Source organism: Hemiscyllium ocellatum, chromosome 22 (genome assembly GCF_020745735.1).
Source record: "Hemiscyllium ocellatum isolate sHemOce1 chromosome 22, sHemOce1.pat.X.cur, whole genome shotgun sequence".
In the NCBI taxonomy this organism is placed as follows: Eukaryota; Metazoa; Chordata; class Chondrichthyes; order Orectolobiformes; family Hemiscylliidae; genus Hemiscyllium; species Hemiscyllium ocellatum.
Window position 1 is genome coordinate 22,925,910 of NC_083422.1, and position 27,462 is coordinate 22,953,371.

The 27,462-nt window shown below is 40.5% G+C and overlaps 1 protein-coding gene across 1 annotated transcript in view; it reads left to right on the plus strand.

Moving 5' to 3' along the window:
* The window catches only part of LOC132826138 (cilia- and flagella-associated protein 46), a 214,053-nt gene extending 190,077 nt beyond the window's left edge, over positions 1-23,976 (plus strand). The window contains exons 50-56 of the mRNA XM_060841785.1: positions 3,506-3,541; positions 4,685-4,787; positions 6,900-7,012; positions 11,092-11,173; positions 14,607-14,743; positions 19,278-19,394; positions 23,724-23,976. Of these exons, the coding sequence (XP_060697768.1) occupies positions 3,506-3,541; positions 4,685-4,787; positions 6,900-7,012; positions 11,092-11,173; positions 14,607-14,743; positions 19,278-19,394; positions 23,724-23,848 (713 nt within the window). The 3' untranslated portion in view covers positions 23,849-23,976. The remainder of the gene's footprint in view (positions 1-3,505; positions 3,542-4,684; positions 4,788-6,899; positions 7,013-11,091; positions 11,174-14,606; positions 14,744-19,277; positions 19,395-23,723) is intronic.
* Positions 23,977-27,462: the final 3,486 nt, after the last annotated feature.

Here is a 27,462-nt window from a genome sequence, read left to right on the forward strand (position 1 = left end):
TGTTAAAGGTAGAGGAGGGTTTAAGCAAAAATTGTTAAAGTTTCCAAAACAAGTAATAGGACAGAGCGTATAAAAGAGGTCATGAATCTAACTCAGGTATAGCCGATAAGGGGACAACTATGAAAAGGAAGACAATCAATACAGGACTGAAGCTGGTGTAGTTAAATGTGCATGATAAATAAGCTAGGAGTGCAGATTGAAGTTGGCAGGTACAACATGGGTATCACAGAGACATGGCTGTAAGGTGATCAAGACTGGGAACTAAATATCCAAGGATACAAATCCTATCAAAAGGACAGGCAGATGGGCTGAAGGGATGGAATTGCTTTGTCAAGAAATTAAATTGCATTGTTAGCAAGAAGTGATTAAGAGCCAGTAAGCATGGAATCTGTGTGGGTAGAGTTGAGGAACTACAATGGCAAAAGGTCTCTGTTGGGAGTTGTATCCAAGTTTCCTAGCAGTCATCAGGATATGGGGAAGAAAATAAATCAAGAGAAAGGAAAGGCATTTACAATGGGCACTATTTTAATAATCATTGGGTGCTTCAATATGCAGGTGCTAAGATGGTGCCGTGTGTGGCAACACATTTCACTGTTACTTTGTACTTGAATATATGTGACAATAAACCTAATTCTAATTCGTCTGAGAGGCCTGGACAGAATGGATATAGAGAAGATGTTTCCAATAATTGGAGAGACTAGGACTGAGGGTATAGCCTCAGAGTGAAGGGACACTTTATAATTGAGATGAGGAAGAGTTTCTTCGACCAGAGGGTGGTTATTCAATGTAGCTGTTTTTCACAGAAGGCTGTGGAGGCCAAGTCAGTGAGTGAATTTAAGACAGATAGGTATGTAATAGGGTTGAGTGTTACAAGGAGAAGGCATGAGAATGCGGTTGAGAAACATATCAGCCATGATCGATTGTTGGACCAGACTCAGTGAGCCAAATGGCCTAATTATGTACCAATGTTTTATGGGCTTACTTCCATAAGTGTGTTAAAAACATCCTTTTATAATTCATATTTTAAGCACAGGTTGTTGTCACGCTATTTAAATTTAGTTATTCTTGTGTTGTCATTGCTTAAGGGTATTATTTCAAAGACATAGACGGGAAGGTTGCAATTCCAATTACGTGGAATCAACCAGACTATGGCTGGGTTTCAAGTGGTGCTGTTGGGGGGCTTGATATTGCAGTATCAAAAGCATGGTTGCCCATAAGATGTTCCTTATTGTCAAATTCATTCAGCTTGTTTTCAAAGGCAATCAAATCACCCATGATCTTATTAAATGGTAGAATAGGCTTAAAGGACCAGATGATCTAATTTGTATGTTGTAATGAGAAAACATTTATTTGCACATTGAGTAGTCATGACTTAAAATGCTTATTTTCATATTTTCATACTTTCTTCTTGTTATTTTGGAATATTAAAGTATACAGTTGTTGGTATTGTTGACTTTTAACTTTTTAAAAGTATCTTGTAGTTTTATTCTTTCAATAAGTAACTGGAACTTCAAATTTCATCTGCTGTAATAAAAATGTAAGTCAGACTTAACCAGATGATAACAAAATTTGAGTGTCTTATCCAGAACTGGAAACAAATTTGGAGGTCTACTCTGGAAAACTTTACATTACTTGGACAATACTGGTCAATGTAATGCTTGATTTCAATTTCAGGACAGCACGATATGATAAATCAGCAATAACAGCTGTTACAATAATGTTTATTACAATATGGCATGTAATAGTGACATTTAAATTTTACAAAGCCTTTAACACTTGCCTGTCAGAATGTTCTTGATTCCTCAGTACATCTTCCCCAGTGGTCATAAACTTGTCATTGAAGGAAGTTTTTGGGGCTTTGAAGAAAACCCACACCAGCACACAAAACTAGTGAGTTTGGGGTGGGTAATAAAATCCACGTATCTTATAGGATTCATACTGTGACCCAGAGTTCAGAAGAACTGTATCAGTGATCATAATGGAGTCTCCACATGCCTGCTACCCTCTCCTTGCAAAGTGTTGGCGATGAAATAAATATTGGTGAATTACCCTAGCATGAAAGCAGTGATAGTTTTAGTGATGGAGGCAGTAAATAGTCTAGGTAGTGCAAATCTAGTGTGTGTGGTTTTTCCAGTTAAGTTTGAGTTTCCTGAATATTGTTGCTATTGCATTCACCAGCCAAATGGAGATTATCAATCCTATTCCTGACTCATGCCTAATGAGTTGCTTTGTGAGTCAAACAGTGAATGATTTCTTGTGGAGTTCAGCTTCTTACCTTCTGTTGTTATTTACATAACTGATCCAATTAAGGTTTTGGTGAATGGTGACTTTTAGTATATTTGATACTATACTTTAGTACACTATACATTTAGTGGGAGATTTGATAGTGTAATGCAGTTGAATGTCAAGGTGACATTCTGTACTCTGTCTCATTGGACCTAGTCCTTGCCTAGAACTTGTGTGGCACAAATGTGAGGTGGAATTAACAACTAAGTCTTATATGTGAACACAATTGTGTAATGGTCAACAAAGGTCTCCATTTCTGATCTTATGATGGAAAGGAAGTAATTGACAAAACATCTAAAATGGTTGGGACAAGGACACTGCACCAGGCAATGTCTGCATTGATATTCTGGGCTGATTAGCTTCTGACAAACATAGCCTTTCTTCTTTGAACTAGGAATGACTCTAGTTCAGGACAGTATTCCAGCAGATTGCCATTGTTTTGAGGCCGTTGGATCTCTTCATCTTAAAAGACTTCAAATAGAAGTGGTTTATCTTTCCTCACTTTCATTTGTTTCCTAAGGTTTGATTAAATAAAATAATTATACATTCAATTGTTTCCTTTATTCCAATTGTTTTGGGTTGCTGATGGTCAAATTTGCTTCTAACACTTGGGGTAAAGGAGACCCCATTTTCCCCAAGTTTTCTAAAATAGCATTCAAAGCAGAATGAAAGATTATCTTCTCTTGCTTTTTTCCCAGTTGAGATGGTTAAGTTTAACACTTGAAATGATATGATTACTAAAACACTGATAACACTTGTGGGTGGCACGGTGGCACAGTGGTTAGCACTGCTGTCTCACAGCGCCTGAGACCCAGGTTCAATTCCCGACTCAGGCGACTGACAGTGTGGAGTTTGCACGTTCTCCCCATGTCTGCGTGGGTTTCCTCCGGGTGCTCTGATTTCCCCCCACAGTCCAAAGATGTGCGGGTCAGGTGAATTGGCCATGCTAAATTGCCAGTAGTGTTAGGTAAGGGGTAAATGTAGGGGTATGGGTGGGTTGTGCTTTGGCGGGTCGGTGTGGACTTGTTTCCACACTGTAAGTAATCTAATCTAAAAAAAACAATTTGACAAGTTCACACTACTGCTATAGTTGAGGGAAGGGTGAACTTTTTAGACATCGAGGAAGACAATGTCAATAATCCTGCTAGCAGATTGATTATGTGCTGTTGGTTGCAAGTGGAAGTGGCCTCCACTATTTAACCTTAATTGGATTTGTCAGATATTGTGGATCCTTATGATGAAACTAATGACTCAGGTAAGGAGAATATAAATGTGCATTCACAAGTGAGCCTGTATGTTAGGTTTCAAAGCAACAGAGGAACCTCACAACTGATCACATTCATCATAATTGGATATCCCAGCAGAAACATATAGCAAAGCAGTCAAATGTGTTAGTAGTTGATTTCCCTTGGTTTTTCTTATGGGCTTCCTAATAATGTGCAGTTAAAATGTTTAGCTGCTAACTTGGCCTTTGTTTTTAAGATTCCACTTTAGGTTTTTCCTTGGAAATTATGTAACTATGAACTTGAATTAGTTAACTGTCAGTTAATGTTGGCACTTTTTGAGGTTGTTCTTACGTCAAGACAATTTGCAAATATTTTCTGAGAGTACTTAATTGAGATTTGATTGGTTTTTAAGCCAAGTGTGATGTCTGGACCATAGTGCCTGAAGTGCTCAGATCAGTACTCGACACAATTAATACTAAGAAAAGTGTCAGTTAATTAGGTTAAAGGTTAAATGGCTATGAATTTTATCTTGGCTGCAAAAAAAAAGAGATAGTCAGGTAATTGGACCAGCCTACTATACACAAGAGGCCATATTACAGCAGGAAATGTGTATACGTCTAAAAGCACAGGGTTTGAGTTATTTTAGTTTTAAGCTAAAAGAACAGCTTAAATGTCTTTATTTATGTTGTCAGTATGAAATACTTGAAAAATGCTGAAATATCTGATAAAAAAGAATATGGTAAAAGCACTGAATTCTGGATCATTTTGATCAAACTTTCTGCGTTGCCAATCATTTAGTTGGGAAGATCTATTTTCAGTTTTGCAGCCATAGTCCATTAAGGACCATTGAAAGGCAGTAGGAAATAAAAGTCTGTCAAATTGACAGTGTTCTTTTAAGCTTGAGGCTGAAGCATGTTCTTGCATTATTTAATTGAGTAGCTGTGCTTGAGATTGTTGAGTTTTTTTATTCTAAATGTCTAGTCACAAGAAATTGTTTACCCTAAATCTTACCTACAATATCTATAATTACTAAAATAACCCAATGTTTAAAATGAACTACTTGTATGTCTGCATGAATCAAATTGAGTACTGTGATCTGAAAGTTATTAAATGCAACATTAAAACACTTGTTAGAATTGGACTATACTCAGCTAATTTGCTATGTTTTTTAGGAGAGCTCAGTCCTGTGAAAGTAATGACAGACATTATAGAAAAATACTCTTCACAGTTCACAGCACACTGGGATGGAATTATGGGTATTGACTATGTTCCAAGGTATGTTGAATTGTTCAGTTTCTTTTTAGTTTTGTCAAAAGGTTCTATAATGAAGGTGAGTGTCCCAAACAGAGTACTTAATTACATCCTCATTTCTTCTCTGTTGCTTGTTCTTTTCCATGTTATTTGCCTTTGTAATTATTATTGCACTTGGTGCAACTTAAATCTCGCAATAGGTATATTTTTAACAGATATATATGACTTACATTGATAGTTATCTGGATGATGTTAGACAATTTAAACTATTGACATCCAGCTAACATCTCACCCCTTTTACAGACCTACCCAATAATCTAGCTGTCCATCTCATCCACCTAATCCATCTATCACACAACCACCCATCTCACTCATTTACTCTTGTTGCCAAAAGGTAGGCAATAGGTGGGCTTGTCCTGGTTTCCTCCAACACCAAGGATAGTGAATGGCTTGCCAGAGAATTTGTGGATGGTGATGTTCTTATGAAGTTTTGGCTCTTCTCCATTTAGATGGTATGAGTTGTATGTTTAGAAGCTACTTTGATAAGCTGCAATGGTGCATCTTCTAGATGATATGCACTGCTGCTATTGTGATTCAGTACTGGGAGGAATTAATGTTTAAAATGCTTGGGTATACAGAGCAAGATTATCCAAATGAGACGGGCAGGGAGTATTTTGTTCGAATAACTGATTGTTCAGATAACAGATAATGTTTTTACAGCACCTTGAGATCTTGTTCTGACAATCCGAAATTCAGATAATTGATGTTCAGATAACCGAGGTTATTCTGTATATGCTGATCAAGTTGATGGTTTTGTCCTGGATGCTGCCAAGCTTCTAAAGAGTGTTTTGAATTAGCATTCATTGAGGCAAGTGGAGAATATTTCATCACACCCCTGACTTGTGCATTGAGGGTGGCGACAAAGCTTTTCGGAGTCAGGAGATGAGTTACTCTCCACGGAATTCCCAGCCTCTGATCTGTTCTTGTAGTCAGTGTTTATGTAATCAGCCCAGTTCACTTTCTAGTCAATGGTAATGCCCTGTATGCTGATTTAACAATGGCTTTCACATTGAATGTTAAGTGATGAAGATTAGATTCTCTGAGATGTTAATTGTCCAGTACTTGTGTTACTTGCCACTTATTAGGTCAAGCCTGAATGTTGCTCCAGTTTTGCTGCATATGCTCCAGTACCTGAGGAATCTCAAATGTTCTGAATATAGTGCAGTGATCTACAAACATTTCCACTGCTCACCTTATGGTGAAGGATTGTATTCTATCATTAATGCAGCAATTGAAGATTGTTAGTCTAAGCCCCCTCTGCTGAGGAACTCTTGGAGGGATGCTCTGGGATTGGTCTTCAAAAACCACATCTTCCATTGTGCCGGATGTGATTCCAATGAATGGAGAAGTTGCCCCCTGAAAAGGTCTCGGAAGAAATGTCTGGGTCAGTTGGAGAGAATGTTTGTGTGCCAAGGCATTGCACTCAGTATTGTCACTGCTTGGAAGATTCAGGCCACATTTTCAGGAACTTTTTAAAAAAAATCTAATTACCAGGTAGAACATTTAGAGTTAGAAGTTGGTGAGTTTACATTGTTCTGTTTTGCCAGGGCTCCTTGGTGCCACATTCAGTCAAATGCAGCTTTGATGTCATTCTCACTTTACCTCCTGAGTTTAACTGTTTGTCCATGATTAGATCAAGGTTGTCATGAAATCTGATGCTGAGTGGTCCTTGCAAAATCCAAACTAAGCATCAATGAGCCAGTTATTGCAAAGTAAATGCTACCTGATAGTACTTTGAACAATCCCTTCCATCATTTTTCTAATAATCAAAAGACTCTACTACTCTTCTTCACTTGTGCATGGTCTGGCAATGAGATGAATTTTCTGAATTCCTAAAGAAACGTTGATTGCAATCTATGGCTTTTGCAGTGGGAATATTTGATAAAATGTGAGCATTGAGTGCAATATATTATCCTCCAAAATTGGATACGTGCTTCATGACTGAGGTACAGTAAATATTTGCTTTAGGAAGCTGCATTATAACTATTTTCTGATGTCCTGTTCACCCTGACATTCCAAGTTTTTGTATTTTAATTTTCCAATTGAGTAATCAATGGTATTTTCTTTCTTTCATAGTCATGCAGATTGGGAAGAGATGCTAAAAAGTTGCAGTGCATTTGTCTTTTATGGAACAGAGCGTTTTCTTGCAAATGTATTACCTTCAAAACTCATTTCCATGAATCTTCCAGGTACAGTTAGTCATGTTATACTGAGCTGTATGATTAAGATTTCTCAGAGTTCTTCTCATGTCAGTTGCAGTTCAAACTTCTTACAAAAAGTTCTGGTTATATCATGTGATCACTTACCAATTATCCTGTAATTATGTAGGACAACAATCTCTCCTATGTGGGTGGCACAGTGGTTAGCACTGCTGCCTCACAGCGCCAGAGACCCGGGTGACTGACTGTGGGGAGTTTGCACATTCTCCCGATGTCTGTGTAGGTTTCCTCCGAGTGTTCCGGTTTCCTCCCATAGTCCAAAAATGTCCAGGTTAGGTGAATTGGCCATGCTAAATTGCCCGTACTGTTAGGTGCAGGGGTATATGTAGGGGAATGGGTCTGGGTGGGTGCGCTTCGACGGGTCGGTGTGGACTTGTTGGGCCGAAGGGCCTTTTTCCAAACTGCAAGTAATCTAATCTAATCTGTGCTAGTTCACATTCTGTCAAGACATGTTAGAGTGCATGACACTAAAGGCTTGCATATTCGATGTGTAACACCTTATCTCAAAAGGTGCACTTTGAGATAATGGACTGTGTGTCAGAACAAAAAAAATGTTCAAGAAATTTATCTAGGAAATGGTTTTGCTTCAAAATTCTCTCTCGCTATCTGGCCCTCTTGTACAATTATAATACTATTTAAAATACTACCATGCCTTTTTGCTTTCACTGATCATTTTGTTTGTAAATAAATCTGGAACAGTAATGGCGTGCTCAGGTAGAGGTAATGTACATTTTGCTGCACACTTCCGCAACGGTTCGGCCTCATTCTTTTAACTCAAACTGACCTAGAAACATTTGAATGTCACCAATAGTCCTTAAAACCTGCTATAATTTTTCAGTCCCTCAGACAGCAGTGAATTGGCTACTTTGCACAATAGTGCATTCATGATACTTTGTTATAAGAGATTTTTAAATTATGTTTGTTTTGGCCTCTCTCACCCCTCTTAATCAGGCCATCATGACCTTAAGCCAGGACATTTGTGCACCATTACTCATATACAATTCAGACCTGTTCATGACCCCTTTCCCAAGACAGCACGAGCTCTGAACAGCCCACAAATGCTGAATGGGCAATCAAGGTAGCATCTAACACAAAACCAGACTTTTTGTTGATATATTATTCCACACCCTTCATGTTATACATCAAAGTATTATTTAGTGTTTGAATCGAGGTGTAATTAAATGGATTCTATTTTGTGGTTCTATTTTGTGCTATCCAGCACATGCAGTTGAAGTGGAGACAGGCTGCTGCTGCTTTGTGGCTTTAGATGACAGTGTTGGATGTCCTTTGGATGCCTGAAACCTAGAATGGTAAAACATTGGTCCACCTGTTACCTTTCCAGGAGCTGCTTCTGTCATCATGGCTTGATACAATGTTGTTGAGCCATCTTGAAAGGAGTACCCATGAGCTTCACACACCTGTTCTGCCACCTTAGCAAGGTCCATTTCCCTTGCTGCATGTTGAGTGTTGAGTGCCTGAGAATAGGTCGAGGTATGTTGTGTCCATCTTGTAGGTTCATTGCTCCATAGAGTTCCGTGTAAAGGCGAGCACACATTCATATATCATGTATCCATTGAATGTAATGTTGCATGTTACTCGTTATTCTCTCAATAGAAGAGGCATGCAATCAAGCCAGAGAAGTGGGTGCCACTACTCCATTATGTGTGCATGGCGTCAAATACTCTGGAAAGTTTGACAGATGCCCACACGTCATTCCCTTGTTCCAACATCTGCCTTGTTGGTGAAAACTCCAGGAGTGGCAATCTACAAGAATCTCATTGTCACTGAAGTATTGCCTACTCGATGGATGTTTCTCTGTTGAATTCTTGCATGCACACTTCTGTGCCATTCTCACCAGCTGGTTCTACTTTTTCTAATGCCCACTGACATGAGACTGACTGTGCTGGAAAGGGCCAAAGAATGATCATAGAATCCCTACAGTGTGGAAATTGGCTATTCGGCCCACCAATCATCCAAAGAGTAACCTACCCAGACCCATTCCCCTACCCTATTACTCCTTATTTACCCCAGACTAATACACCTTACCTATACACTCCTGGACACTATGGGTAATTTAGCATGGCCAATCCACCAAACCTGCACTTCTTTGGACTGTGGGAGGAAACCAGAGCACCTGGATGAAAGCCACGCAGACATGGGGAGAATGTACAAACTCCACACAGTTACCCGAGATGGAATCGAACCCTGGCTCTGTGAGGCAGCAGTGCTAACCACTGAGCCACCATGTTGCCCATATGGTGTGACACTGTCTCAGAGAGTGCCTCTGCCATTGAGATTCCACTCCATGGCAGTTGATTCCCTATGTGACTACCAGCCAGACCTCTTGGTAAAGCTTGGTAGTCTTCCCATTCAGTCAACTGGAAAGAGCACCTCTCTCTCATCAAAGTGCATTTTCTGCCTTCAGAAACAGCTCCTGAGAGGTATTGCTGAACTTTGCAGCCACCTTCCTGTAAATCCAACCACTCTGACGTAGCCTCCCTTAGTTAGGACCCCTCTTTCACTTCCCTTCTCTTTATGATACCACGGTTGTAAGTGTTGTCTTCCCTTTAAATATGGTGTGCCCTTTTCAGCTGCTTCAATCATTATTGATTGGCTTCCACACTTCCTGTTGGTCAATTGGAAACTAGAGGCCAAATTCACAATAATATCCCACTGCCCACTTATATGGTCATTGGGATTTATTGTGTTTTGGTAAAATTCAGCCCCATGACTTCAAATACCACCAGGAGCATTATGAAGAGCTCATGCAGCTCTCTCTCTCATAAATACTTGAGACCAAAAGACATAGGACCTGAGATAGGCCATTCAGCCCACCAGGCCTGCTGTACCAATTAATGAGATCCTGGCTGAACTAATAATTCTCAGCTCTACTTCTGTGCCTTATCCTTATGATATTTGATTCCCTTACTGATTAAAAATCTGTCTACCTTAGCCTTGTATATATTTAATATTCCAGCCTTAGTTGCCCTCTGTGGTAAAGAATTCCATAAATTAACAACCCTCTGAAAGAAGAAATTTCTCCTCACTTCTATCTTAAAAATGAATTCCAAGATGGTGCTCTCTGGTCCTGCACTCTCCAGAAAACCGAAACAGTCTTTCAGCATCTACCCTGTCCAGACCTCTTAAAATCTTATATATTGAGATTTTCATGATCTGTGCAATTTTACTGACTTCCACTAAATTTCCCATGTGACTGATACTTTGCTGTGGATCACTGAAACAATATTATGCATGGGTTATATTTCTTGTGGACTTCATAGAGCAGAATTTTCTTTCAGAGGCATGATTAGAGATAGGAAAGCCAGAAAATTGTTGCCGGCGTGTTCTTGCATCAATCGTTGAAATGTTCAGAGCTTCCGGGCCCACCACTGAGGACAAAACCAACCAGAGAGTGAATGAAGCAGCTGCTCTTCATCCCACCAAGAATGTCTCTTAGTGACAGTTGAACCACAATTATAACTGTTGATTGTCCAGTCAAGGGGCTACTCCTTCATGGTAGCCTGGCAGTTCTGTCATTTTAAGATTTTTCTTTTTACCTCCCTGGAGATGCCCTCTCTTTTACAGGCATTGGCAACTCACACTTCAGAAGGTGAGGCTGAAATTGAGTCATTGCTGGAGATCTTTCTATTAACGCTTTGATCTTGGGGCTTGCCTTATCCTCAATTGGACAGTAAATGTTATGTTTGACCTCAGATAGACTGTCCCAACAGAAATCGCATCAGCTATCTGACACCAATGAGACACAAGGTTGGGATTTAGCAATTTGCACAATATCAGGGTTCCTATCCCCCAAAAAAACTTCTGCTCATCATATCAGCATAGAACAACATTTTTCCTACTTTACAATTTAATTCAGAGGGACTGAAACTGTAAGGTTTGATATTGGCGGAGAGTCTTTTGTGTGCGTAGACATTAGTAGTATATGGAAGAATATACTACTATCAGATTGGATAGTAAAAGATATATTAACTTTTGGCATTCTAATAACTTATAATTTGACTTTTATTCTGTCACTTCTGTTTACCCAGAATGCCAGTTGATGATTATTCTGGACCTGGCTCAAACATGTCAAAGTTTTCGTCATCAGTCCGTTCTGGACAGACCAAAGAGGTAATGCGTAATGCATTGAAAATTTGACATGGTTAAACAAGTTGTCTGTTTCTTAAGCATTTGAATGTTTATGCATTGCCTTTTCTTAAATTCAAATTTACTGGAGACTATGTGCAATTCTCTTTCCCATCAGAAACAGAACCTCAATTTTATTTTGACTATTAGCTGTAGTTAAATGGTCAACACCCACTGGCTGAAATTTAAACAGCGACCTAAAGCAAGATAACATCATAGCAAATGAGGCTAGGAGCCTCAGAGGTCGGTGCTGGGCCCATTGCTGTTTGTTATCTATATCAATGATTTGGATGAGAATGTACAAGGCATGATTGGTAAGTTTGTTGATGACACTAAAATAGGCAGTACCATGGACAGTGTGGAAGGTTAACAGAAATTGCAGCAAGGCCTTGATCAACCGGGGAAGTGGGCTGAGAAATGGCAAATGGAGTTTAATATAGGTAAGTGGGAGGTCTTGCATTTTGGAAAGTCGAATCAAGGGAGGAGTTTCATGGTGAACGGTAGGGCCTTAAGGGGCACAGTGGATCAGAGGGACCTTGGCGTTCAGGTGCATGGTTCTCAGAAAATGGAATCACAGGTAGAGAGGGCAGTGAAGAAGGCTTTTGGCACACTGGCCTTCATCAGTCAGAGTTCTGAGTAAAGAAATTGGGAAGTTTTGTTGGAGTTATACTGATGTTGGGGAGGCCGCACTTGGAGTATTGTGTTTCATTTTGGTCACCTTGTTATAGGAGGTATGTTATTAAACTGGAAAGAGTACAGAAGTAATTTACAAGGATGTTGCCTGGGCTCAATGGTCTGAGTTGTAGGGAGAGGTTGGACAAGCTAGGACTTCTTTCTTTAGAGCCTAAGAGACTGAGGAGGGGGGCCTTACAAAGGTGTATAAGATCATGAAAGGCATGGATAGGGTGAATGCACTCAGTCTTTTTCCCAGGGTTGGGGAATCAAGGAATAGACGGCATCAGTTTAAGGTTAGGGGGGAAAGAATAAAAGGGAACCTGAGAGGCACCTTTTTTACACAAGGGGTGGCATGCATATGGAATGAGCTGCCAGCGGAGGTGGTTGAGGCATGTACATTAACCACATTTGGACAAATACATGGATAGGAAAGGATGAGAAGGATATGGGCCAAGTGCAGGGAAATGGGGTTAGCATGGATGGACATTTTGGTTGGCATGGACCAGTTTGGGCCAAAGGGCCTGTCTCCGTGCTGTAGGGCTCCAAAACTCTATGACTCTCAACACTTTAGCTCCTTAAGCTAATCCATCATTCAGTATGATCGTGGCTGAACTTCAATGTCAACTTAACTTTTCTACCCAAATCCATTGATTCTCTGAGAGACCAAAACTCTGCCAGTTTCAGTCTTTGTTCTTTTTAACTTATTCATTCATGGGATCTGGGCACCAGCTGCTGAGCCAGCATTTATTGCCCATCCCTAGTTAACTTCAAACAGGCGAGCCACGACAGTCCCTGTGCCATAGATACCCTACAATGCTGTTAGGGAGGATATTCCAGCATTTTGACCCAGTGACACCAGCGGAACAGTGATTTATCCCTTTGTCTGGATGGTTAGTGACTTGGAAAGGAATTTGCAAGCAGCAGTGTTCTTGTGTATTTGCAACCACTGCCCTTCTCAGTTAAAGTGGTTGTGGGTTTGGAAAGTGCTTTGGTGAATTTCTGCAGTGAGTCTTGTGGATAGTATATGTTGCAGCTGCTGGTGGCATTATTGGTGGAGGAACTAAAACAGGCTGATTTATCCTGGTTGTTGCAGAGTCTCTTAAGTGTTTTTGGAGCTGCACTCATTCAGGCAAATGGGAAATATTCCATTGCACTCCTGAAACGTGCCATGCAGATTTAGATAAACTTTGGTCCATCAGGAGATGAGTTATTCACTGCAGGATTCCCAGGTTCTATACTTGTCATCAAAGTACTTGCATGGCTAGTCCATTTCAATGTCTGGTTAATGGTAATGCCAGGATATTGAAAGTGGGGAGTTCAGCAATGCTAATGCTTTTGAACATTCAGGGGTGATGGTTAGGTGTGGTCTTGTTGGAGATGATTATTGTCTGGAACTTTGTGGCAAAAATGTCACTTACCATTTGTTAGCCCAAACCTGGAGATGTTGCAAGACTTGTTGCGTTTGGAGAGGAGCTGCTTCATATCTGAGCAATTGCGAATGGTGCTGAACGTTATGCAATCATCAGTAAATATCCCCACTTCTGACCCTGTGATAGTGAAAAGGTTATTTATGCCGCAGGCAAAGATGGTTGGCCCAGGTTAAAACTCTGATGAATTCCTGAAAGATTTTCTGGAGATGGGTTGACTGACTTCCAATAACCATAACCATGTTCCTTTGTTCTGGTTATAATTCCAACCAGCAGCAAGTACTCGCCACCGTGCCCCCACCCCCTCAACCCCCTACCCTGCCAGCCCAGTTCTAACAAACACCAGTTTTGTTCAGGATCCTTGAGGTCACACTCGGTCAAATATCGTCTTGATGTCAAAGAAGTCACTGTCACCTCACCCCAAGAATTCAGCTCTTTTCTCCATGTGTAGACTCAGCTGTACTGAGGTCAAGAGTTAAGTGTTCCTGGAGGAACCCAAACTGAACATCAGCAAGCAGGTTATTGCTAAGCAAGTGCTTGAGAGGACTTGTGATGACCCTTTCCATCACTTTACTGATGATCAGGAGTAGAGCACTGGGGAAGAATCACAGGATTCTTGCAGTGCAGAAGAAGACCATTCATCCCATCGCACATGCACCGGCTCTTCAGACGAACATCATTGCCTTATCCCAATCTCATGCTTTTTCTTCAGCAGTAACTAACTGGGTCGATTTGTCCCAATTTGAGTATAGGACATATCAGGTTGATTTTCCATATTGTCAGGTAGATCCCATTGTTGTCGCTTGGAATATACAGAACATTGAGTCTCCACAATACACTTCTACATATATCCCTTACCAATATCTTGGCACAGGTTTTCAGCTTGGATCCTTTAATTATGCCAGATGTACCTCCAATGGCAAGGTTACCATAGACAGATCCTGCCATAGCTTGTCAGGAATGGCCAGAAGCTGTTGAGTTAAGAAGCACCACAAAGATCTTCAGTAAAATTTAATCATGGACTAACTTGTCAATTATTGACTGGGGCTTTGGGGGAATGGTTTCACTTGTCAATGATAGCATGATGGATATAGAGGCACAACTAGAGGTCCGTTACAAACTATTTTAGTTTTCAGTAATGACTTAGCCCAAAGATTACCACCAAAGCGACATCCAACATTTGTATGGACAGTTAAGAGAAATTATTGTGAACAGTTCACTCCACATTCTGCACTCTCCTTGGTCTAAAAAGACTTTTTTGCCTCACTATGTTATCCAAGTATTTAGTAATTTCAATTTTCTTTAATCTTCTGTAGTGCAATGCAGCTGTCAACAGAGAAACAAATGGATGCAGCAATACTCCTAAGCCTGACTGGAGTTCGCTCCCTTATGATGAATCAGTGGCATAGTACACTTCAAAACAATGCCAAAACATTCAATGAACTTGCAAAAAGTAAGTCTTACAATTGTTTTGCACAACATTTAATATTCCTTTTTTTTAAGTAAAGGTAATTCCATGTAACAAAAAAAGGCACAGCCTCCACATTTGAGAAAGATTTGCTTCATAAAATCTTCTTTAATTCTCTGACATTATGTGAAGATCTTAGCATGTCTACCTTATAATTCTTGTACATTTGAATAACTCTTACAGGTTTATCAATATTCTTAACTCTAATGAAAATAAATTGAAGAATTTTTTCAAAACTAGAATGAAGCTTTTCCATGTCATTTGCGTCCATCATATGATCAGGCGTTCAATTTGTACACTTTGAAAAAAAGATTATGGCTGCAGCTACTTTCAAATTGCAACGTCGGAGCTGCAAGCCAGGAGGAGTATGTGCATTTGTTTAGCAGTGATCATTGCTGTTCTATATAGGCATTCAACAACGGCTGGGAGTAAGGAAAAGCCATTTGATCTATTGGCAGTAGGCTCCGGCTCCAAACTGTCCCAAATGTTTATGTATATACGATCCATGTTTTGACACAAGGTCACAATACCTGCTTTAAATCTGCTTTTCAATGATTTATATTTTTGACCTCTGATCTGACTGGACTGAATTATATGTTAATCTCAATAAATTTACAATTTCTCCTGTCCCTGTCCCCTTCACACAGCCTAGTTAAAGCAGCAGATTATCTAAAAAAAAATCACTTGAGAACGACACCCTATTCATTTAAGATGCAATCACATTGCCTCCTGTCTTTACTAGCCATAAAAGACTTACATAAAGAGACTTATATCTCAATAACTTGTGGGAGTGAATACAGTCCATACCCAACTTTGAAATATTTCTTTCTAAATTTCATGTCTTGAGAAAAGAAAATATCATTTTTTTAATCTATAAAATTATCAATTCTGATAAAAATTAACAAAGAATAGTTTTTAAACAAGGCTTTTGGTTTTCATCAGAGGCCAGGATTTAATAGTGTCAAAAAGATGGCCTCTGGTGGGAGAGGGGTGTACAGTAGCACATCATGACATCTATTTGGGCTTCTAAAGTCATCATACCAAGAAATAGCATCATGGATGGGAAGCGGTGAGTGAAATGAGGCCCCCTCCCCCATATCATCTGATTTAGATTATTAGGCCTTGCATTTCTTAGGGTGTCAGTGTCTACAATAACTGCAGTCCAGACAGACTGTGATAATTCTGTGAAACTTGATGGTAGATGATGGTACAGGTCAATTCCAATTACTTGCATTGAGGCTGATGGATCTCAAGGCTAGTAGCTCTGAATATCTTAGCCTCAGACTTGATCTGTGCTTCAGTAGAGACACATGCAGAATTCCTAGGCCTCAACAACAACATCAAGTTTACAATGGTTGAGGGCAATCAATCAAATAGATCCATAGGCTCCGGAGATGTAGCTGGATTGCCCCAAATCCAAGAAATCTTTGACTGCCACATGTGGTCATCAGGGTTCCTATAGCCAGGCAGAAGCACTCATGAATTACAAGGGACTTCGCTCCTTTACTGTTCAAATGGTCCACAATGGATACTGTAACTGTATGGAACTCTAACCCATGGACAGGATACATCCTCTGCTCACAGAGGCAGTACTAATAAATGACTGATGACACTGGTGAGGAACATTTGATTCGATATTAAAGAGAACAGACATTGATTTGCTTAAGTGAGATTTTGGATAGCTGGACTGATCAGGGAGTACTCCATAGTAATACCAGTAATACTCTTGCTAATTGTGAGTGTGCAAGTTGCAGCAGGCAATCTCAGGCAGTACAGGGGACAGGTCCTGGTTTTAGAAGACATCCAGATTATGAGGCATCCTTATACAAGGATGGTGAATAGGACTCTGAAAAGGAGCTGCAGCATTCAGATTAGCTTCCTGGACCACTTGGAGGGCCTCAGAATTTAGATGGTACAAACAAGTTGGGAGGTTGCAATCCTAAAATATTTTCATAAAGTACATCATGCCAGCAATCTAGTATAACCAGGATCCAATTACTGGCCCACTACAACTTAAGTTGCCCAACAATAAGGCTTCGTTTTGACGATTAGCACATTGAATCTCGGAGATAGTTCCTCCCATCATAAGACCATAACATATAGGTAGAGAATTAGGCCATTCAACCCACTGAGTCTGCTCAGCCAATCAATCATGATTGGGGTTGAGACACATATCATCCTCCAGCCTTCTCCCCATACCCCTTGATCCCCTTACAAATCTCTGTTATAAGTATAATCAATGACTTGGAGTCACCATTGCCCCGACTTTCTTGAAGTTCGGATATGCTGCTGATGTCTTCCATTGTGGAAACTGATGCAAAGTACTTATTCAGTTCCTCTGCCATTTATTTTTTCCCTGTTACTACTCCGGTCTCAGTTTCTAGCTATCCAATGTGCTTTCTTGCCTGTCTCAACTTTTAAATATCTAAAATAGAACACTTGCAATCTTCTTCTTTTATACCACGTGATGAAGGTGCAGCGCTTCGAAAGTTAGTGCCTCCAAATAAACCTATATCCTGGTATTGTGTGATCTTTAACTTTGTCGACCCCAGTCCAACACCGAAACTTCCAAATTATTGATATTATTTGCTAGCCTGCTCTCGTTTCATCTTCCTGGCCACAATTCTTTTAAAAAAATAACCCTCTGCTGGTCTTTAAAGGCTTCCCAATCCTCATTAATCAGTTCTGAGGAAGGTTCACTCAATCCAAAACATTAACTCTGATTTGTCTCCACTGAGAACAACCTAGCTCTCAATGCTAGCAAAACCAAGGAACTCATTATTGACTTTCGGCGGGATATTACTCATGCCCCCCCTACTTATTAAGAGCACAGAGGTGGAACGAGTGGAGAATGTCAAGCTCCTGGGAGTGATCATCCACAACAAGCTTTCTTGGACTCTTCATGGATGCACTGGTTACAAAGGCCCAACAACATCTCTTCTTCCTCAGGCAGCTGAGGAAATTTGGCATGACGGCGAATTCCCTTGGCAACGTTTATAGGTGCGTCAGTGAGAGCATTCTGTCTGGATGTATCACTACCTGGTATGTCAACTGTACCATTCAAGATCAGAGACGGTTACAGAGAATGGTGAACTTGACCCAGACAATCACAAAGGCCAACCTCCCATCTATAGAATCCATCTACCAGGCCCGCTGTCAAGGAAAGGCCGCCAGTATTCTCAAAGATCCATCCCACCCTGGCAATGTTTTTCTACAACCTCTACCATCGGGGAGAAGGTACAGAAGCCTGAACACATGCACCAGCTGGTTTCTACCCTACTGTTGTTAGAACACTGAATGAACTCACAAACTCTTATATTTGCCTGTACCTGTGTTTTTGTTTTTGCCACTGTTTACCTATTATTTTCTTATCTATGCTATTTAACTCTGTGATCTGCCTGTATTGCTCGCAAGACAAAGTTTTTCACTATGCCTCAGTACACATGACAATAAATTTAATTCAGATGCTTCCAGACCTGCTGAGCTCTTCCAGAAATTCTGTTTCTGATAAAAGCATACTATATTAGTATTTCATGACAGCACTATCTTCATGTCAGCCATTTGTAGCATTTCTCACTTGATATCCTTGGCAAGGGAATCAAAGAATGCTAAGAAGGCGAATTCAACCATCAGAACTATTTTGACAATCTTCCAATCACAAAGGCACATGAATCTAAATGATTTCCTGCAGTGAATGTCCCATCAAATACTGCTTTGTTTAATGAAGCCATTTCCACTAGATTTTACTCAGTCGATATGCTCTCTCAACCAGCTAAAATTACACTGGAAACCAATTTTTATTATTTACTTTATAAATGAGCAACCCACTTGCTTTGTACAGTTGCATATGCTACTTGAGGCAGCTTTCAAGTTCACTGGTCCTCGGTGGGTTTCCAGTGATTATGGAGACATTGAGTTCACCTGGTGTGTATTTAAGGTTAAAAACAGGCCCTCTGAGTTTTTCTGCAAGTGTTCACCTTTCCTCAAAACTGTTTCTCTGACTAATCTCGTGCATTGCTTCGAGGATCCACAGATTTTTTAAAAAATCACAAGCAACTTCATGTGTGCGCTGAGGAACCAATGGAATGAATTTACTTGTGATAATTATGTATATTTCTCGAGAATAGAAGTTTCTATCAATTTTAGTAACAATAGCAATATTAGTAAAACATTTAGGAATAGGAACTGCATTATTTTCCCTCCATGGATGACTTTGAGACAATGTGCATGAATATGCACAAAGTATTCCTGGAATTATATGAATAAAATCACGCACTCATCTTTAGCTTGGTTTGTATTTAGATTAAATGTTAATGCCAAGAATCTCATTTTCCAATGTCAAGCATTATTCTGAGTATATTAACTACTTTAAATGTTTCACTGCCTAAAAGTTATAAATTATAAGCTCTCAATAAACTATGTTGATTACTGAATTTATATTTGGATGAGTTAATGTTGCTAACTTGTGAATATACTAAGAGTGATGACTTTAACAATTGATGGCCATGTCTGGTTTTAGATTTGTTAGAAGTTGGCAAGACAACTGGCCAAACAATTCTTGAAATAATCAAGTCAGGAGCACAAAATGATTCCACAAATGGTGATGAATTGCCTTATAAGGATCCAGATGCTTTAGGTATGTAAACAGTTGTCATCCTACTTTGCAAAACTGGTGAGTACAGAAATCAAAAGTTCATGCAACTGGGCATGTGGCTGAGGAGATAATGTGGGAGGGGAAACTTTAGATTTCTGGGGCACCTGGACTGGTGTAGAAGGAGGTGGGACCAGTACAATTTCTATCGATGGAATTTTCACAGAGCCAGGACTTGTGATGGGAAGGTTTGCTAGTGCTGGTGGAACAGTTTAAACTAACTTGGAAACCTGTCTGTAGATTGAGAAAGGGGTGAAAAAAAATTTAAAAGTCAGAAAGTTTGAGAGTGAACATGGGAGGACAAGAAAAGAAAGGCTACAAATTAGATAAAAGGAAGTTGTTTAATGATTATTAGCATATTTGTCAAAGGAAGGAGTCAACAAGCAAACTGAGCTGAAAGCACTTCCATAACTATGAAGTGCTTCAAGAGGATGGTCATGGCACACAATTCCCAGCCTGCCTCGCTCCCCTGAAATTTGCCTCCCAATGTAACAGGTTCACAGCAGATGTCATTTTCCTAACCCTGCACTCTTCCCTCAAACATCTGGACAAGAACACCTACATTAGATTCCTATTCATCAACTACAGCACCATTATCCCCTCCAGGATGATCTCAAAACTCTGAGAGCGAGGTTTCGGCTCTGCCCTCTGCAACGGGATTCTCAGCTTCCTGACCCACAGACCACAATCAGTGAAGGTAAACAACTGTACCTCCTCCACAATAACACTCAACAGTGGAGCCAAGGATGCTTTCTCAGCCCCCTACTGTACTCCCTGTACATCCACAAGTGTGTAGCCAAATTCTGAATGAATGCCATCCACAAATTTGCTGATGATACCACTGTGGTAGAACGGATATCAGACAACAGTGAATCAGAATACAGAAAGAAGATAGAAGACTTGGTGTCATGATGCAATGATAACAATCTCTTTCGCAATGTCAGCAAAACAAAAGAACTGATCATTGACTTCAGGAAGAAAGGAGAAGAACATGTTACCCATCTACATCAATAGAATGGAGGTTGAGAGGCTTGAAAGCATCAAATTCCTCAGAGTGATGATAACCAAAAGCAAGTCCTGGATTTCCCATTTAGATTCAGTGGACAAGAAGGCACAACAACCCCTCTTCTTCCTCAGCCAGCTTAGGAAATTCAGCTTGTGCATAAAGACCTTCACCAACTCTTACAGCTGCGACATAGAAAGCATTCTATTTGGGTGTATAACGGCCTGGTATGGCAACCACTCTGCCCAGGACCGTAAGAAAACACAGAAGGTGGTGTGCACAGCTGAGACCATCACGGAGGCCAACTTTCCATCCATGGACTCCATTTATACTTCCCATTGCTGCAGAAAGGCTGCCAACATCATCAAAGGCCCCTACCACACCAATAATGCTCTCCTACAGCCTTTTGTGTTTGGCAGAAGATGCAGAAGCGTGAACACATGTACCAATAGGTTCATGAACAGCTTCTTCCTTGCTGTTATTAGGCTGTTGAATGGATTCTCTAACTTCAAATAATGTTGCTGTTGCTAAAATTAATCTTGCTTCATGCACCTCCTGTGTGGTGGAATCTGTATAGGCAAAAGTGAGGACTGCAAATGCTGGAGATTAGAGACTAGATTAGAGTGATGCTGGAAAAGCACAGCAGGTCAGGCAGCATCTGAGGAGCAGGAAAATCAATGTTTTGGGCAAAAGCTTTTCATCACAACTCATTCCTGATGAAGGGCTTTTGCCCGAAACATCAATTTTCCTGTTCCTCGGATGCTGCCTGACCTGCTGTGATTTTCCAGCATCACTCTAATCTAGACACTGGTGGAATCTGTATGCCTCACTCTGCATAAGCATCCTATGATCTGTACATCCTTGCTTACTATGATCTGCCTGTACTGCTCACAAACAAAGCTTTTCACATACTTAGGTACCTGTGACTATAATAAATCAAATCATAGAGACTTGGATGGGGGATTTCACAGCTATCACTGGAAAAGGCAGAGTGGCAGCTCAACATAGGAATACAGAGCAGGATTTAAAAAAAGCAGAAGGGATTGCAATATTAGTTGAATAGCTCATAGGACATGCTAGAAAGGTCTCAAATGAAGTATTAGGATTGACCTGAGCAACGACAAGAAGGACAATCACACTGCTAGAACTTCTCAAAGCAGAGAGGAAAATTGTTCAGAGGCACAGAACCTGTATAGCAGCAACGGTAGGTAATATTAACAAGATGCAAATCAGTTTGAAAGGTATAGAGGATGCAGAGTTCTTAAAATACATTGAGATAACTTTTTAAGCCCGTTTATAGTGAGTCCAGCAAGAGAAGGGATAGTTCTGAATGTAAATGAAGCTTGTCAGATAAAAGGGATCTCAGTGAGAGAATATTTTAGAAGCAATAATCACAATACATTTAGATCTAGTGTGATTGTGGCAGAGGATAAAGATAGATCAAAAGCATAAGTTTTAAACTGGGAAAAGGCAAATTTTAGTCAGATGAAATATGATTTTGCAAATATAAACTGGATATCGCTGCTTGAAGATTAATCAGTTTCAGGGCCGTTGGAAGCATTCAAAGAGGCAATAATGACAGTTCAGAACAAATATGCTGATTTCTTCAAAGAAAAACAGTAGGACTCCCAGATCTAGGTTTTACTGAAGACAAGCCTGTGTTCAAGTCCTATCTGCTCCAAAGGTATGGTACAGCATATCTGATCAGGTTGATTAGGAAATATAATACATGAATTTTAATATGCCTTTTATCAAGGTCCCATATGGCAGACTGCTCAGTAACTTAAACGCTCGTGTATCTGTGGGAAAGTAGTCAATTCAATCCAAATTGATGCAGTGATAGAAAACAAACCTAGTGGTCAATGGGTGTTGTGATAGGATGCTTCCAGTGGGATTTCATCGGGCTCAGTAGTGATCTGTCATTATTCATAGTGTATAGCAATGAATTTCAGCTTAAATATTGGGAGTATGACTCAGAAACTTGGGAAAACTGGCTCAGTGATTAACAGAAGGAAGAAAAGTGTTGACTGCTGTAAGATACCAATGGACTTAAGTCGAAGACACGTGAGAATGGAGGAGAACAGACAAACCAAGGGAATACACAAAAAATGGTAGGATTCTGAGAAATAATGATGAACAGCGAGAGATCTTTTGAGTCCTCTTCCATAGATCCCTGAAGGCAGTGGGGTAAGTAGATAAAAGTGATCACCTGAGATAAAAAATAACACATTCTCCAAACAAGTTTGAATGGCTAGATGTGAATCTCATTAGTAGGTGGTGAGAGGTCTATTTGCATTTATTTGCATGCCTACCAGTACTTAATCTCACCTCATTAATATGCATTCTCCTATTTGCCATGCATGAATTAAAATAATTGCTGACAGTTACAGAAAGAAAGTCAGAGCAGGTATCTGGTGATTCAACTTGTCCAATGTTCCTGGGGAGGGGATGGTGAAGAAAGCATGGAGGTCATGGCTCAATGTAACCAGGCCATTGAGAAAACAACACCACTTGAACCAAATAGGTTGTGCTATGACTGTGCCTTCAACATTGAATTGACAGGGACGTTGATAGGATGCCTTATTTACACAGGGTATGTAGGTACTGGCTGAGTCCTACTGCATCTCAAGTACCTGCCTGTTGTCCACACAGACCAGAAACTGACCACTCAAGCATCAATGTGATTCTCTGAAGAGAAAAGCTGTGATTAAAAAATATAAAAGGTGTCATTGTAACTCATTGAATCTCAAGACTCAGCATTACTTGCTTCAGTGCAAACTCGAAGTTTGACCCAAACATGGACAAGCATCTGTGGAGTTCAGGATAGCCCCTCCCTAAACCACCATTGGCACTGTGGAAGCGCATCTAATGAAGAAGTCTGAGGTGAAATTATCTGCATCCCTGAGAAATTGGAAGCTAATATCAACACAACTTTCTGTGTAAAGGTGTTGCTTTTTAAAAAAATCCCTAATATTTGTCTCCAGAATGGATCCCTTCATGGTGAGCTCAGGTGCCCTACAGCTGTCCATTATGCCTCATCTCCCAGGATGGCTGGATCCTGTTGAAGCTGAAGGAGTGGTGTCTGCCAGTATATGGAATCTTATCGTTACACCATTAATGCATTATTTAGTATCCCATGATTAACAATAATATTTTAGTATATTTCCAATAACTTGATACAGGCATATTAATTGCATATGTTTAAGGTACGTAAATGTAAACATGAGTAACTGTGAATCTATTTCAATTATGTTGTGACAATGTGCTTGGTTGCATACTTAAAGAATTCTGTTTGTTTCTCTCCCTTGCAGTGGAAGATGATTCCTTATCCAGACATTTTACCTTCCAGACAAGTAACCTTCCAGACGAATTTCACAATCAGCAAACTGCTTTTAATTTCATCCTTTATGGACTACCAAATCTAATTGTCACCTAGTCCATTGAAAGACACAATATTAAATCTTCTATTATGCAGCTTTGCTATCTTTTTGCTGTAAGCTGCTAGGAATCAATACACAGTTGATCAAGAGTACTCTCTCGTTCAACCTCACCAATCCAAAATGCTTTGGACCAATAATTTTTCAATTTGAGTACAGAATGACATTAGAATATCATGAGTGTGCAGTAAATAGAAGTATTCACCTGATGTATAAAACAATGATAAAATATTACAAAGCAATAATAAAAGATGTTTACTTATCCAAATATTGTATCTTCTGTGTTTTCACTTCCGAGTACCATATTAAAATGATTCCAATGATATAGAGGGGAGGAGTGATTCCATACTCTGCTTAATTTACCAACAATTGGAAGGGGAGTTGAAGAAAGTTGCTGAATATAAACAGCAAGAATAGCTGGTTCTGGTTCCTGTCTGGTATACAGTCGCCCCCTGGTGTGGCTTTTGCAACCGGAGGTCCTCTCATGATGTGGCAATAGCCACAGCGTTTGAGTTTGAGTTTATCTGCTCTGACAGATAGTCCCCTGTTCTCACAAGCTCCAGCCATTTCTTCTGATTAGCTCTCCCCCTCCCCCATCACACCAGCCTGCACTCTCAGGTCTCACAGAGAGGTGATGACAATTTTCAAGCCTCAAAATATTATCCCAGTGGGAAAAGGTTTGAGAAGCACAACTTTGCCAGTTTAAAGTTACTAACACACCTTGTAATATATGAACATAGCATTTGAGTGATGTTTAACATTTTTTTGCTGACTGATTATTCCAAAATTGTCCAAAATGCTGTGTCACAGAAACTGAGAAACTGAAGATAGGAGCAAGAGTCGGCCATATGACTCTCCAGAGTGAACATGGCTGATTAGCCAACTCAGTACCCTGTTCCTGCCTTTGCTCCATACATTTTGATCCCTTTAGGTCTAAGAAAAATATCTAACTTGAAAACATTCAATGTCTTGGTCTCGTCTGCTTTCTGTGGTAGAGAATTCCACTCTTCGGGTGAACAAATTCCACACAAGCCTGCCACCACAGGAACAGTAAAACCTGTGCCCACACTTCCTCCCTCACCTCTATCCAAGGTCCTAAAGGAGCCTTCCACATCCATCAAAGTTTTACCTGCACATCCACTAATAACATTTATTGTATCCGTTGCTCCCGATGAGGTCTCCTCTACATTGGGGAGACTCGGCGCCTCCTAGCAGAGCGCTTTAGGGAACATCTCTGAGACACCCACACCAATCAACCACACTGCCCCGTGGCCCAACATTTCAACTCCCCCTCCTACTCTGCCGAGGACATGGAGGTCCTGGGCCTCCTTCACCGCTGCTCCCTCACCACCAGATGCCTGGAGGAAGAACGTCTCATCTCCGCCTCCGAACACTTCAACCCCAGGGCATCAATGTGGACTTCAACAGCTTCTTCATTTCCCCTTTCCCCCACCTCGCTCGAGTTCCAAACTTCCAGTTCAACACTGTCCCCTTGACTTGTCCGGACTTGTCCGACCTGCCTAGCTCCTTTTCCATCTATCCACTCCACCCTCTCCTCCCTGACCTATCATCTTCATCCCTTCCCCCATTCACCCATTGTACTCTATGCTACTCTCTCCCCACCCTCACCCTCCTCTAGCTTATCTCTCCATGTTTCAGGCTCTCTGCCTTTATTCCTGATGAAGGGCTTTTGCCCAAAATGTCAATTTCGCTGCTCGTTGGATGCTGCCCGAACTGCTGTGCTCTTCCAGCACCACTAATCCATACCTGACATGTCTGCTGAAGACTAATTGCTGAGATCTGCATGCATCAAAATACCAATGGCAACACATCCTGTAAGTCAGGTGAGCATGTTAATGTTGTATGTTTTGTCTGCATCTTTGCAACTGATTTGTATTAAGGGAAAATCCTTTATCATTTGTTTTGTCGGGTGAGAGGAATACATTTTGCTGGTTCACCATCTGAAGAAATCCAGGACTTTTTTTCTCCCTGCTTATTTTAGTAAAAGTTTATTTTAGTCAATTTAATGAATTTAACTATGGGTTTCATGTTGAATTTAACTGCAATGGAGACCAGATTATTTCCTGATGTTAAAGTTTAACCAGCTTTCAAATGCATAATCACAAATGGCAATAAATATTTTAAACTGAATAAAAATAAAGTTTCCTCATGGTCCCATTAACTTTATTTTGGATAATTATTTATTAAGTCAATGACTAGTGTCCTGCCTAGTATAACAATGTCATTTTATGAACTTTCAGTCAATACTTAAAGAAAACGAAGAGGCAATCAAACAGTTGAGATGACTGATAAAAACCATGCATGTTTTGGATTTGGACTGTAAACTGTATCAGATCTCCAGCAAATGCCTCATTAAATATGGATATACATAAGGGTACTTCACAACTATCAGGACAATTCATATATCTTGTTTTAGGATGGAGCAACACCATATTGAGTCAGAGAGACTTTGGTGTATATTTCCACTGGTCCCTTAAAGTCATAGGACAGGTGGATAAAGTGGTTAAGAAAGAATATGGATTGCTTGTCTTTAGTAGCTGAGTCATTGAGTTTAAGAGCAGGGAGGTGATGCTAGAACTGTATAAAACATTGGTTAGGATTCAGCCAAAGTATTATGTGCAGATCTGAAATCCATTTTATCGAAGGGTTCTGATTGCACTGGAGTGAATGCAGCATTACTAGAGTTATTCAAAAGTCCAGGTCAACACTTTTTTTTTCCTCAAGTAGCATTCATAAGGCACAGGCATTCGTCATTTGTCACAGCTGTTGCCCTGTTGGACCTTGTTCCACATAAATGTTTGCCAAATAACAATAACAACAAATTATTAAAATTACTTACATAGTTTCATAGTAACAGAAGCAGGAGGATACCATTTAGCCCGTCGAGCCTCTCCGCCATTCATTAAGATCATGGCTGATCTCTCCCACCAAGTTGGCGTTCCACAAGTTGGCGTCCTGTCTCCCAGATGTAGAGGAGATCACGTTGGGACGCCAACTTGTGGAATGTTTCAGAGAACACCTCTGGAACACCAGCATCAACCAACCAAACCGCCATGTGGCCGAACACTTTAACTCCCCCTCCCCCTCAACCGCCAAACCCTAATCACCCGACGCCTGGAGGAAGAGCGCCTCATGTTCCGCCTTGGGACCCTCCAACCACACAGGATCAATGAGGATTTCATCAGTTTCCTCATTTCCCCTCCCTCCACTTATCCCAGATCCATCATTCCAACTCGACAGTGCCTCTTTACCTGACCTACCAGTCCATCTTCCTTCCCACCTATGCACTCCACCCTCCGCTCTGACCTATCACCTTCACATTCTCAGCTACCTTCCTCCCCAGCCCCACCCCCCTCCCATTTATCTCTCAGCCCTCTTGGGCCACCAAGCCTCATTCCTGATGAAGAGCTGATGCTTGATATATTGATTCTCCTGCTCCTCGGATGCTGCCTGACTGGCTGTGCTTTGCCAGCCCTGCACTTTTTGATTCTAGAATGGATAACCTCACATTTAGCAACATTGGACTCCATCTGCCAGATCCTTGTTCACTCACTTAACCTATCTAAATCTCTCTGCAGACCCTCCACATCCT